Here is a 15,357-nt window from a genome sequence, read left to right as displayed (position 1 = left end):
ATTTGGTTGCTGGGGATTGAATGTCTGTTTCAATCCCTGCAGCTCAAGATCTAGAGATGACGTGATTTAATTTGCATTTGGTGATCTATGATGATTTTTCTTTTAAGGAACCATTAGTGCTTATGAAATGCAAATTCTGCACGAGTTTTATTAATAAGGTATTAACTCTTCCGTTCTTCTTGCACACTATGACTACCCTGCTGTTGTCTCTCTCACTAGTCAAAGAATGAACTAAAGGAGATCAAAGCAGTCACTATAACTAGATTGGCATCAGACTGTACACTGCTTCTCTTATCAAAGATTTCAGAAGCATGTTTACTTTAAAAAAATACAATAAAATTCAATGATATGGTGTAATACAGTGGAAGGAACATTTTGGCATTCTGGACTGAGGTGCAGAATGGTTCTGTATGAGAATAAATGTGAATTATATATGATTTAATTAAATTACAAAAGAAAACTGTAAAACTGAGAGTTTAAAGATGGTTCTAAACCTCCCAAACCACCAATATTGCTTTCAGAAAATTATATTGGCAGAGCTAAATGTTGTTTTGGGATCTACATAATTTTAAGACTGCTGTGTCTCATCAGGAAGTACAGAGTACCCATGGTAGAGCTACTATCTAACCCTGTCACCTTCAGCGTACGACCTATCACAGTCCCTGATACCACAATAACGTTTGCTTTATGTCCAGTAGCCCTCCTGGGTCGGCAGACATTGGATGCCAGCATCCACTGTTCCATTGAGGGTCTCACACTGGAAATCCCAGACACATTACTCCATGCTGCGGGCAGCAATTACCCACAGTCCTGAACTCTCTGACCCTGCCAGCTCCAGCTCCACCCAGTCTTGCTCGGGCAGGACACATTCAACCTGCTGCTGGAGAGTTCCGCCCCCCCCCCCCCCCCCCCCCCAGGATGACTACCTGGAAGGACGACAGATGACAGCTTCGACTGCCGAAGGAAAGGTCCTGCTGCTCGCTGCAGCCATCATCATCATCTCCCTCACACTGACCATCACACCACAGATGACTCGGGACAGGGCACATGCAACGAGGCATCTACCTGGTCATGAGTTGTGGCTCAACATGTTCCTACACATGGCAACCAGGCCTGCTGCTGAGTCTACCCTTGTGTCTCCATCCACTCCCATGGAGGTATTCCTCTGAGATCCATTCCCTTTAATGCCTCAGACATGACTGAATGGTGGCTGGAGTGGGACAGGTCCCCTGAAGTCATCACACCCAGCATACCACCGCAAATGGCCAGCTATGGGGGGTAATGGCCCAGCCCACTGGAGGTCTGTGGGGTACCAGAGAGATAGATAGATTTAAAGGATGGTTCTACCCGGCTTACAACCCACAAACCCCCAGCCCTGATTCTTACAGACACTACCGGACAGGGGCCATCCACGGGGTCTATCAGCCTCAGAAGCAGCCAGCCATCTGGATGAGAGGATGGCTGAAGCTGGTGCACCAACTCCTTCCTCCTCACCTCTGTGGCATGCTGATCTGCAGCAGAGGGCAGCATGCTAAACCTCCGACCACCTCTAACACCACATTTACTACCTTCTGGGCAGGAACGTGGACCCACCATCTGTGGACCTATAATGGCACTTATTTCATCTGTGACCACAGGGCTTACCCTTGGCTGCCGTTGTCCTGGACTGGAAGCTGCTATGTTGGGTACGTGATGCTATTCGTCTACCACTGCCAGTCCTCCCCCTTCCTAAAGCCCATAACTCACAGAAACAAGCCATCATCGCCCTCGACACAATCCTCTCCATCTTTGTACCCCTCTATGAAGCCCTGCGGCTAGACACAGAAGACCAACAGCTCGCCACCACTTTAGAGGAGGAAGCCAATGCCACAGCCAAGGCTCTCGCCCAGCTAAATGCAGAGGTTATTGCCATCCGCACTGTGGCCCTGTGAAACAGAATGGTCCTTGACTACCTGCTGGCAGGGAAAGGGGGCACTTATGCCCTCATCGACGCTGACTGCTGTACATACCCCAGTGACAACATCACTGACCTGGCACAGCATATCTGACAGGCTGCAGCCACCGACATGGACAGGGATCACACTGGGACCTGTGGAACTGGGCAACCTCCTGGCTGGGCTCATGGGGCACAGCCCTGCTGCAGGGACTAATAGCCCTCATTGCTGTCATTGCACCGCTACACTGTCCACCCACAGAATGGCCATTAGAATGTGCTGTTTGTGCCTGTGTTCACTGTTGCAACTAACTGCCCCCCTTACCACTCAATGGGTATGTGTCCACTGGCAGAATATCCCTACCCCCAGGGCAAACTGCTGCTTCGGATTTGGACTCTGATGGCTATCCCTCTGATTTCAACCCCCCCCCCGGCCCCCCAACCTGGTAACCCCCTGCCGGCTCTGGCTACATTGACCCCTTCTCATGACTCCCTTGGACTTGATGGGCCAAATGGTCTGTGTCCACAGTGTAGGGAATCCATGTTCGATGTTGATTACAGCATGTTCAGCAACATTCTTGACTCCTCAGATACTGAAGCAGTCCATGTTCAAATGCAACAAGATCTGAATAATATCCAGGCTTGGGCAGACAAGTGGCAAGTAATATTTGTTCCACACAAATGCCAGGCAATGACCATCTCCAGTAAGGGAATGGTGTTATCATCAACATCACGGGGATTACCATTGAGCAGAAATTCAGCTGGACTTGCCACTTAAGTACAGTGGCGACAAGAGCGGGTCAGAGGCCAGGAATACTGCCAGAAGTAACTCACCTCCTGACTCCCCAAAGCCTGTCCACCGTCCATAATGCACAAGTTAGGACTGTGTTGGAATACTCCCCCACTAGTCAGGATGTGTGCAGCTGCAACAACAGTCAAGACACTCAGTAGCAGCATTGCGCATGGTCTATCAGCTGCACTGCAGAAATTCACCAAAGATCCTCACACAGCACCTTCCAAACCCACTGTCAGTTCGATTGAAAAACATATGGGCAGCAGGTGCATGGAACATCGCCCACCACCTGCAAGTTCCTTCCAAGCCACTCACTTGGAAATACATTGCTGTTCCTTCACTGAGGCTGGGTCAAAACCCTCCCTAAGGGCATTGTGGGCCTATCTACAGCACCTGGACTGCAGTGGTTCCAAAACGCAGCTCACCACGACCTTCTCAAGGCCAAATGGGAAGGGGTAATCAATGCTGGTCAGCCAGCAGCACCAACGTGAATATTTTTGTGAAAAATTTAGTGGAAACCGAAATTAACAAACCTTTTCTTTCTTACTCGCGAGAGTTGCTTTGCTGTTCAAAACATGTTTGGAGAATGGGACTTCTGTTTCTCTCTGCATTGTAAATTTGCTTTTTGCTGATTTTGCCTCATTTTCCCGACAGATAATGCCAACATTGTTCACAGGGTGAGCAGACTCTGCCATTCGATGCTCTGTGTCTTTTTTTACTCACTAAGTGAGAGGTGGGTGTCGTTTTGGAGATCGATTACAGTTAAGAAATCTTTGGGAGGGACAGAGTTTTCTTTTCTGCCTTCCAGTTGGTTTGAAGGTGATTGCCACCCACTGTAGTTCATTACACAATAAGGCTTCGACAAGGGAAAGTTCAGATAATCCGAGAGCAAAACCACATCGATCAGGGAGAGATTTCCCTTTGGAATCTTTTCAGTGCAGGAGCTGAGCTCGAATATAAACTGCGGCCCCTCCTGTTGCCAGTTTCGATCCCGGGATGTCGATTGTAAGTGTTTTCCCTGTGGATGCCGTCACCCTGGTGTTGCTGGGGGCTCTGACCATTATCCTCCTGCTGTATTTCAACAGCGGCAGTGGGAGTGTCTGAGTGTCTGAGTGTTTAAAGTTACTCAGGGATGAAAAGGCACCATGAATATATTGTAAGAAAGAATTTCAATAAAAATGTCAAGGGAAGCCATATTCTTCTGCCTCTCCAGTGTCCACCAGGTGCAGAATTCTCTCAGGTACCAGTCAGTATGACATTTTCCATCCCCAGCGACAGTGGTGTGCAGCCTGGGTGTGTGGCCCATTGAACAGTCTATAAGGTCACTGGTGTGGTGAATAGGAGATATTAACTGAAGAAACATTCACTGCCTTTAGACCAGTAAATGTCTTCCAGCATTGAAGCCAGATCATACTCTGGACTGTAACATCCTGCATCCTTACCCTTTAAATTTGCACCCTCTCCCTCACACTTAATTCTCCCCTGTTAAACCACAAGGTAAAGGATTTATTGGGTTTCAGTCTCAAAACTTCCTTTTTATCACATGGGCACAAGTAGTTTCTGAGACCAACATCAGGAGCACACGGCTAATGTAGTCAGAGATATGGCTTGTGTACTGACGTCTTGTATGGCACTGAGTCAAGCATAAGGTATACAAATGGTATAGTAGAGAGAGTGAACAGGATGTTAGTGAGTGTTTTACATTGTATTTGAGTGATGTACTGACAGAGCTGCATAATGTGAAAGACATGACGAGGAGGTGAGAAATGGATTTGAAGCTGATGCCTTTGAAAGTTGTCTGAGGGTGAGCTGGAGCTGATGTGAATGTCCGGTGTAGATCCTGAGAGCTGGGGAGTGCTGCTGAGTGAGAGATCGATGTGTGGTTCATGAAATAGTCTGAAAGGTCACTGGTGTAATGAACAACAAATGGACGTGTCACGGAAAAACTTGTAATAATTTGTCATGTAAACCTTTTCTTGAAGCTATCTGAGAAATATAGCGAGGTATTTAGCATCAAGCTGGGGCCCACAACTGCAGTGGTGCTGACCGGTTATGAAGCAGTGAAGGATGCTCTCGTCAACAATGCAGATGAATTTGGAGAGAGAGCACACATCCCAATATTTGAAGCGGTTTCAAAAGGACACGGTAATTTGCATTTTCACTGTTGTTAAACCTATCATTAAAATCAGGTTGTATTCTGTCCTTGTTCAAATAACGAATATGTTTCAGAATATGGCAACAGTTAGTATTTTTCAAAGTGTTATGTTTTAAAAGAACTTAGATTTAAAAAAATCTATTTGAATATGATTGTAACCGATTCCCTGTAATTTCTAAAACATATGGTTATATTTAATCATACAATATCCAATAACTATAACCATTATATGACAGTTAGTGATGTTAGCATGGGGATGTTTAGTAACTTCATTCAGCACCCTGTTCTCCATTATTTTAAAAACAATACTAATATTATATTCAGCAATACACAAAGATTATACTGCAAGACTGAGAACATAACTTGTCCTGACACTGAGAAATAGCTCACTTTTACCTCAAGTTTCTGAATATCTTTGGTTAACAGAAGCTGATTAATCTCCAATCTAAAATTAATATTTGATCCAGCATCAACTGAGATTTTTGTAACATGCTAGATCCTCAGAGGCTGAGGGGTGACCTTATGCAGGTTTATAAAGTCATGAGGGGCATTGATCAGATAAATAGACAAAGTCTTTTCCCAGAACTAAAGGGCATAGATTTCGGGTGAGAGGGGAAAGATATAAAAGGGTCAAAAGGGGCAACATTTTCACTCAGAGGATGTTGCGTGTATGGAATGAGCTGCCAGAGGAAGTGGTGGAGGCTGGTACAATTGCAGCATTTAGATGGGTATAGGAATAGGAAGGGTTTGGAGGGATATGGGCCAAGTGCTGGCAAACGGGACTAGATTATGTTAGGATATCTGGACAGGTTGGACCGAAGGGTCAGTTTCTGTGTATTATGTCTCTATCACTCTAAGGAGGAGACTTGTGTCGAGGACAAATGCTGACATAGACCATTTGGTTCAAATGATTTGTTTCTGTGCTGTGTGATCAATACAGACCTCTACTTGTCGATGATCTAATGCTTTACTTTTATGATCTTAATACTGTATCTCCAATAGTAATTTCAAGGCTTCCTACACTCTGTATTCAAATTACTTATCAACTGAAAAACATTAACTTGATCTGTTAATTGGCAGATATTTTTAAGTTTGACAGTCTTTTTGACTCTTCAAACAAAAAAGCTTTTAACATTGTTTGAGCACATAATGTTGCTGTGAAATTAAACATTCTCATGTTTGACCGTCAATTCATCAATCCCATGTTGAATATAAAACAGCTTGAAGTAGTGGAGAGAGCCCATTGCATTGCCATATAATCTACTGTCAGTGATGTCACAATCAGTTGCCTGCCTGTCTCTGAGTGAGATAGTGTGGGTTCCCAGGTTCTTCATCAGAGACTAGAACATATACTCCAGGTTAATATTCCCAGGTAGTGGAGGAATGCTATATTGTCAAAGGTACACTTCTTGGAATTCTTTCCATCTTCTCTCTCCAGTGGGAATAAAATGTCTCATGGTATTATTTAAAGTAGAGCAGAATACTTTTTTTCCCCGATGTCCTAGTTATTATCATGTTAATTTATGAAATTAGATTCCCTACCGTGTGGAAACAAATCCTTCGGCCCAACCAGTCAACACTGACCCTCCGAAGAGCAACCCACTCAGACCCATTTCCCTCTGACTAATGCACCAAACACTATGGGCAATTTTAGCATGGCCAATTCATCTGACCTGCACACCTTTGGACTGGGGGAGGAAACCGGAGCATCCGGAGGAAACCCAGGCAGACACGGGGAGAATGTGCAAACTCCACACAGACAGTCACCCGAGGCTGGAATCAAACCTGATTATACAAATTAGGCCGATTTACTCTGAAAGGATGACCTGATTGAAGTCTTTGAGATAGTAACAGGAAAAGTATAAACAAGAAAAGAAACTGGAAAGGAAACGGGGTATAAACAGCAAAAACAGTCAGTACAGAAAAACTATTTCCATTGGTTGGGGATTCTAGAACTAGGGGCAGCAGAGTCTGAGAAACAGGGCCAGACCAAGCAGGCAAAATGGTAGGAAGCACTTGTACACCAAGAGGATTGCAGTTGTTTGGGACTCTCTTCCACAAACAACAGTGGATGCTGGATCAGTTGTTAATTTTAAATCTGAGGTAGGTGATTTGTTAAGCAATGGAATTTGGTCACAGGTTACCTATGATCTCATTGAATTGTGGGATAGGCTTAAGGGGCTGAATGGCCTACTCTTCTTCCCGTGTTGCTATGTTCGTATTTATTCTTCCATCAATATCTCCAAAATAAATAGTTTGTGGAAGCTTATTGTGTATAAATTGATTAGCGCATTTACTGTATGCTAACAGTGAGTACAACCTGAAAAGTAACTCAGCGACTGAAGCATTTGGAATGCCTGGGTGTTATCTCTCAAAGTGTTCTGCATAGAAATATTTCACAACAAAAATCCAAACCTTTCTCACTTCACTGTGTACTAGTTCTCTCATTAGTCATGCCCTTGATTCTATGCGGAAAGTTGTCAATTGAAATGAGGATTACAAGAGTCACGGGGTTTGCTTCTTTCTGATGGATTTAAGGTATTATTTTGGTCATGGAAGGAAATGCGAAGATTTGCCCTCACCACATTACGAGATTTTGGAATGGGAAAGAAAACCATTGAAGACAAATTAATCGAGGAATCAAACTATCTGGTAAAAATGATTGATGCTTATCAAGGTGAGTTTGTGTGAGGTAAATGAACAGAATTACCATTGTTCCTTTTCCCTGTATGCATTATTTATGAACGCCAATGTACATTAAAGAATCACAGAAATCTATATCACAGAAAGGGACCATTCAGGCCATTGTGTTTCAACAAGGTCTGTGTAAGAGTAATCCAAAACTAATTACAAGGGGGCATAGCTTTAAATTAAGGGGGGGTAGATATAGGACTGATGTTAGGGGTAGGTTCTTCACTCAGCGAGTCGTAAGTTCATGGAATGCCCTGCCAGTAGCAGTGGTGGACTCTCCCTCTTTATGGGTATTTAAGCGGGCATTGGATAGTTATATGGAGTATAGTGGGTTAGTGTAGGTTAGGTGGGCTTGGATCGGCACAACATCGAGGGCCGAAGGGCCTGTACTGCGCTGTATTCTTCTATGTTCTATGTTCTAATTGCAATTATTGTGGTATGCTCCCCCCAATGTGTATTCAAATAGATTACATGTGATTGAATAGACCAGCTAGTTCATAGATTTCCAGTTCATCCATCCCTCAATTCATGATCTGTTCTGTAATTCCCTAGCTCAAATTGGACATTGAAGGAGCCTTAAAGATTCTGGTGAGAGTGTCAGCTATCTCCTATCTATCTTATTTCTATAGGCAAGGGAACAAGCTTCAGGGTCTTACCTGAAGAGTAATGCAATTTGATTTCTTGTAAAGTGAAATACCACCATAGAGATTGCTATCCCATCACCAATTCACACTTCATTTAACATGCATAGCACTTGACTGTTGTCTGGCTTCCTCACAGCCAGTCTCGGAATGATAGAATCTCTGACACTCCTGTTTTTTTTCTCTCTATGCACTCCTGTTATTTTTATTTTGGTTTCTTTTTTACCCCTACACTACCGCCCAACTGTGGTAGTGCTTATTTTTTTCCCCAGCACCCAGGTTGTGTGTGTGCAGGTGTGAGACACAGTGAGAGACACAAGGTGCACGAATCTTTATTCAGTTTCCACGACCAGGAAAGAAAGGGAACACCCGAGTGGCCAGTGACAAGCAGTGTCCTTCACATCAAAGGGCAATGCTGTGTGATCAAACAGTGAAGGGGAGGGCAGGGATTAAATCAAAATAGAGTTGGATGGGGAAATAATGCACTCCACTCCCTGCGGCGCCCACCTCTCCCTGAACAACTCCAGGGTGTTGGTGGACACCGCGTGCTCCTTCTCCAAGGACACCCGGGAGACTCCTGTTTTTTTTTTCAGAGCCAGCTCTCAGAGTGAGCAGAACCCCTAACACTCCTGTTTATTTTAAAATAATTTTTTTGTTTTTTTTAACACCCATGGTATGTGTGTATGTGTGTGCAGGTGTGAGAGACACAGTGAGAGACATAAGGTGCACAAATCTTTATTCAATTTCCACCACCAGGAAGATAGGAAAATACCCGAGTGGTCAGTGACAAGCACTGCCCTTCACATCAAAGGGCGATGCTGTGTGATCAAAACAGTGAAGGGCAGGGCAGAGATTAAATCAAAATAGAGTTGGAGGGGGAAATAATAAAGAGAGTGAATGAGAATATTTGACTTCTTGGTTCACCTGTGGCCCACGTAAGTTTCATCTTTCATTTGAATTACATCCAGAAGAGATCATTTGCAACTTTCAGTAAATGGAAGGGGTCTGTACGTGGAGCCTCAGTAAATATGTGGTGCAATATAATTGGCCATTACTTGCCCACTTAGTGCCTAAATTGGCATGAGAGTAGGCAGGCTGTACTAGGCCTGCCCCTCCTACACATAACATGGTGGGCGGGTTTGGGGATGGGCAGGTGTGTGCCAGTGTCATCTACAAAGGGTTACAACCTCCTGTGACTATAAACCTGCTCATGAAACTATACCCATCAACTCCACTTTGAATAGATTCAATATATTCTGGCCTGGGGAGTAGATTCCAATCAGTGCCCATCTCTGCGTTTTTCAAACAATCTTACTTTCAAATTTATAGTCTCAGCTTTAGATACTTTGACAAGTGAAAACATCCTCTCAACTACCTGTGAGGTTGCCTCAAAATCTTTGGCCTCTGGAAGATACCTCATTCATTGAAACTGAAACAGAGGCCTGTCCAACATAGAGGACGATCATTTGATCCAGTATTCCTTCTCCAACTCTTTTGAAAGAGCTATGCAATTTGGTCCAAGTCACTTTCTCATTCCCATAACTCAGTGAACTGATTTTTAAAAAGTATTTATCAAATTACCTTCTGAAAGATATTGAGTTTGTTTATGCAAGTGTTTCAAGTACTGCATGACAATTACCTTCATAAATGGCTATAATTATTCACAATGTTCAAAAACCACTACTTACCAAAGATTCATAACATTTAAAAGATTTACCTATCACTTATTTTGAAAGTGCGATTGCTTAGATGTAAACAGGTAATTGGTTTGTTTCAATATACTGTATACCTTAATAACATGATTATAAAATATTAACAATAATAATAACATAAAATATTTTGATTTCTGTAGCTGTACAATGCATTTCCACTTAGAAGATTCCTTCCTAGAAAACACAATAAATTTTTACCAATATGGAAGAGAGTACTAATTTCCTCAAAGGCTTATTCAAAGAAAGTCGTCAGAAATTCGATGGCAATGATGTGAGGAGTTTAATCGATGTATTCATGGTCAGACAGCAGAAGGTAAAAGAGTCACTTTCTTTTCCAGAGTTTTGACACCTACCCAAAGTTATATTGATGTATTTCAGAAAGTAAAGTCAACTTTGTTCATTTCAGCTTTGGCATTATGGGCTGAATCGTCACCTTTTTTGACGCAAATGTATACGATTCTCAGTAAAGAGTGTGGAAAAATGTTCCTTTTAGAAAGAAAGAACTGACATTTACATTGTGTCTTTCATAATCCCAGGATGCCACAGAGCATGCTACAGCTGATGAAGCAGTTTTGAAGTGTAGTCACTTTCTGATATAGATTTGTCCAAGATCAATAAAATCTGGTCAGAACCTCATAGCTGTTTGTGGGAGTTTGCTGTGCTAAAATTGCTCATGCACTTCCTACATTATACTATTGGCTGCACTATAAAAAGCACTTGTTATTGACTTTGAGGTGCTTTGGGGCATTTTAAGATCTTGAAAATCACAATGGAATAGATTTCTTTGTGATACATTGACCTGAGAGGAGACAGCACCTCAGAATATCATCTTACCTGAAAGACTGCACCTCTGAGAGTTTGGCCTTCCTCAGTACTACACTGGAGTAAACATACAGAAGCCTTGTTTTCCTGGCCTCTATTCTGAGCTGCAATACCCAATAATCAATGTGTCAGGCTAACTATGCATCATAAGACTTACAGTATAGATCCCAATTCAATTCTGAGCTATTGCATTATCAATCTTGCTTTCAGGAATTGGACAACTCTAATTCATACTTTAACGAAGACAACTTACTGACCTCGACAACTAACCTGTTTTCTGCGGGGATGGAGACCACCTCAACCACTCTACGCTGGGGAATGCTTCTGATGATGAAATATCCAGAGATCCAGAGTAAGGAGCACTCTGATTAATTTCACTCTGGAGCTGACCTTGTTGAATGATTTTCAGTGTCTCATATTCTCTGTTTACTGTGATTGAGATTTTGATCTTGTTCAAAAATATTTCCAATGAAGTACTTCCAATGACTTTAAAATTTGTTCGGATTACAGGAAAGGTTCATGAGGAAATTATCAGAGTTATCGGATCGGAACGACATCCCAGAGTTGAAGATCGGAAAGATTTGCCGTACACTGATGCAGTGATCCATGAAATCCAGAGGTTTGGGGACATCGTACCACTGGGCATAACACATGAAACAACAGTGGACGTAAACTTCAGAGGATACTTCATTCCAAAGGTACCATCAGGAAAGGGTGGCTGCATTCGGGGCCTGAGATATAGACAATAGGGAGGAAGAAAGGGAACTTTGAAACCTGATGCACTGTGCACCATTAGTGCCTGAATGATTCAATCTCATCACCTTACATGTACCATGTTATTTAGAATAATATGGCAATGTTTGACTGCATTTGGGTAGTTTATTAATGTGCAGGTAGTGGAGAAAAAGAGGAGGAGTGGAGAACTATATTGAAAAGGTACGGCTTGAGCACAACATTTGCTATTTTGGACAGCTCCTCTTAATGTAGTAAAGAATCCCCAAGAATATCTACATGAGAGTTATTGAAAAATAATTAATACCAAAAGCCATAGACATGTAGCCAAAAGCTTAGTCGAAAGGCAGGTTTTAAGGAACTTGTGAAAGGAGGAGAAAGAAATAGGGGATTCCAGAGTTTAGGACCCAGACAGCTGCAGGTACAGTCACCAATCCTGGAGCAATTCAAATCAGGATGCTCAGGGGACTACAATTAGAATGTAAATGCTCTTTCTAAATTTCAAATGCATTTATCAATGTGCAATTATTTTCAACAGTGCCTTTGCATTTTAATAATAAAAACATAATACAGAAATGATATTTTAATATTTGTAGGGAACCCATGTAATCCCATTGCTGTCCTCTGTGCTGTATGATAAAACCCAATGGGAGAAACCAAATGAGTTCAACCCATCTCACTTTCTGAATGCTGAGGGCAAGTTTGTGAAGAGAGATGCCTTCATGCCCTTCTCTGCAGGTAACATCTCTTATTAATTTTTGAATGATATGTGAGTGAAATAATCCATCCCTAGCTGAGGAGAATAAGAACTAGGAGATGCATCATTGAGGGAATTTTAGTTTTGTTAGGTCAACACAATGGCTCAGTGGTTAGCACTGCTGTCTCCCAGTGCCAATGACCCTCCCCATGTGTGTGTGGGTTTCCTCCAGGTGCTTGGTTTCCTCCCAAAGTCTAAGGTGTGCAGGGTAGGTAGATTGCCTCTGCTAAATTGCCCATAGTGTTTAGGGATGTGCAAGTTTCATGGGTTAGCCATGGGAAATGCAGAATTACAGCAATAGGGTAAGGTGATGGCTAGGGTGTGATGCTCTTCAGAGCTGTGGACTCGATGGGCTGAATGGCCTGCTCCCACACTGCAGGGATTCTATGATTCTGTGCTGGGGAGAAAGGCATTGGTGGGGGTGCTACTGTCCAAGCAGAGTCCAATGCAATATCTGTGCACATAGTTGTTAACTGGAGGATTGAGTCGCAATCAGGAATGGGAATCTGGGGTAATGTGTCTTTTCCCTATGTCTGCAAAAAGTTATTTATTTCTATAAAGGTGAGGTTAATTGCTGGCACACCAGAAACGAATCAGTTTTCCTTGATTAAAGATGTACCTTTCCCAACAGTAGGGCATTTTAAAGTGCCTCTCATCATTATTCTGGATGAATGATCATTGTTGAAATGTCGGCAATCTCTGCAGCCAATACACAATGGCAGACATGGCTGCAATTTGAACAAGCCCCTCTGACAATACAGACCTTGCTTAATCCCACAGGGAGAGCATTAGCCCCGACTTAGTGCCTCAGGTTCTCGAGTGGTGCTTGAATTTACAGGCTTCAAGGTGAGAGTCCTACTCCCTGAGCAACTTGTGTCATCGATAAATTTCACAATCCTGAAAGAATTGGCATTTAAGTGATTAAGAGATATGGTTTCAAAAAGACAGTATAAAACAGCAAGATTCTGTTTATTATAAAAAATATATTGTGAACACCATTGTGTGATGAAGAGTTGCTTTGACACTTTGTTTGCAAATATGTTTTTGCAGGTCGAAGGATTTGTGCTGGTGAGACCCTGGCTAAAATGGAGCTGTTCCTCTTCTTTACTACTCTGATACAAAAATTTAAGTTTCAAGTCCCACTGAATGTCAGTGAACTGGAACTCGAGTCTGGAGTGGGTTTTACTTCGTTCCCAAAGTATCAAACTGTGTGCGCTGTGCATCGCTGATGTCACCACCTCATTCGTGATTTTCATTTGAAATGATTTTAATCATTTCAATGAAAGTGTTTCTTCACACAATGCCTATTAGGTGCTTATAGTTGTGAATGGGCTGAGTAATCATTCTGATGTGATGTTCAAACTAGCTGTGTCACAATTCACAAAGGAGACAGAAGGATCAGTGAATTAAGAAATATGCTATGAGTTGTGAATTTCCTGAAGTTGTTGGAACCTTTCCAAGTGGACAAGCTCTGCATGTATCATCAAAATGTAACGGTCTGCTTTCATCTGTGATGGTGTTAGCCATGAAAATATATTTCAGGTATACATATCATGACCTCATTCCAGTTTTCTCAGCACAAGCATCTGTGATTTGCTTTTCTTGACTAAGGTGTGGAATACCTTTTGCTGTTCCTCTGTGATTTCTCTACGTCTCTATGATTTTTTTCTAATGTCGCTTACCCACAATTAATCGCAGTAGGCCAAATCTGATCTACATGAAGTCAGAAATGTGTTGCTGATTAAATGCAAAGGCTTTGAGTCTGCTTTTCAGTTTTTTTTTCAGGACATGTTTAAATCATAGAAAGATAATGTGTGGAAGGAGGCTTATTGTGTTTATTGCTGACTCTTTGATGCAGCTATCCATACTCTTTCCACGATTAGCCTGGGGAATTCATCCCAATCGAGTATTTATACGTTTGAAAGTTCCAATTTAAGGCAGCAAAATCCTTAACACCTCGCTGTGTAATTTTTTTGTCAGATAGCCTTGGACATTTTGTTAATAAAATTGATTACCCTTATGTCATTGGAAGCAGATTTTCTTATATTTTTATAACAAATATTCATCATTTTGTAATCAAATCTCTTCATTGCAAAACAACTTTGTGCCACAAAATATGGTTCATTAATTGATTAACTCTTGTTGCTGCGATCTTAATAAATTACATTTTACAATGTTCATTGAGTATCATTAACTTTCTTTATCAGGTGAAAGTGGGTACTGCAGATGCTGGAGATTAGAGTCAAGATTAGAGTTGTGCTGGAAAATCCCAGCAGGTCAGGCAGCATTTGAGGAGCAGAAAAATCGACGTTTTGGGCAAATGCCCTTCATCATAAACTTTCTTTATCATCCAAACCTTGTATGATAATTTTGTCCTTGTATTCACTGTCTCCTTTTAGTAAGTTCAGGTGTTAACATTGAAATCTATTGTTTAGTTTCATTTGATCACAGGGGTTGGGTAGTTTTAAAAATTAGCAAATGCTGAGAAGCTGGAAATGCTGCATTGTAGGTCAGGTCTACCCTGAAACATTGGCTGGAGATCTATTTTAAATAAGGTTTTTTTTGAAGTTGTGGTGTCATACTGTTCACTCGTGCAGTAAGAGTTAGAGTGGCACTGTGGACCTTCACCCCCATTTTGCAGACTGTAGTGAAGGACAGTGGTGGTAGAAGATTGAAAGATTTTCCTCAACATATTTGACCAGAAATCTCTCAGAGTGGGAGACCAACTGTCTGCAATTTGGAAAGATTTGCAGGTTGAAGCTCAAACTATTTGGTGATAGTATGAACATCTCTTCCTCACTCATTAAGTTGTGCCATCGAGACCTCAGATTCAAACATCCTGAATAAGACAATCCCTTCATTTTCAGGAACCAGCCTAGTGAGCCTTCACTGAACTGCTTCCGATGTAAGTGAATCTCTCCTTCAGCAAGAGTTCAAACCAGAATATTCCATATGTGGTCTAACCAGTGCCCCGGACAGTTCTAGTAAAATGTCCTTGATGTGTACTTATATCAGAATGTTGGACTGTTACTTTAAGAGTCTGATTTACACAATGTGATAATGATGTTACCAGCCAGTTTGAAGAATGCGTTACAAACTTGTTTGCTGTCTGGTAGAGTGA

General features: G+C 42.1%; 1 protein-coding gene across 1 annotated transcript; it reads left to right on the top strand.

Annotated features, from left to right (window-relative positions):
* The first annotated feature begins 3,600 nt into the window (after positions 1-3,600).
* Positions 3,601-13,465, top strand: LOC140464804 (cytochrome P450 2C31-like). Its single transcript, XM_072560289.1, is given in 9 exon segments — positions 3,601-3,816; positions 4,701-4,871; positions 9,950-9,972; positions 10,066-10,111; positions 10,114-10,238; positions 10,958-11,099; positions 11,258-11,445; positions 12,076-12,217; positions 13,287-13,465. Coding segments are annotated over 9 exon segments (1,110 nt in total). The 5' UTR covers positions 3,601-3,722.
* The last annotated feature ends 1,892 nt before the right edge of the window (positions 13,466-15,357 follow it).

The sequence above is a fragment of the Chiloscyllium punctatum genome, chromosome 40 (assembly GCF_047496795.1).
Source record: "Chiloscyllium punctatum isolate Juve2018m chromosome 40, sChiPun1.3, whole genome shotgun sequence".
NCBI classification, from domain to species: domain Eukaryota; kingdom Metazoa; phylum Chordata; class Chondrichthyes; order Orectolobiformes; family Hemiscylliidae; genus Chiloscyllium; species Chiloscyllium punctatum.
The sequence above is the reverse complement of the archived record's forward strand: the minus strand, read 5'-3'. Positions and strand labels throughout refer to the sequence as shown.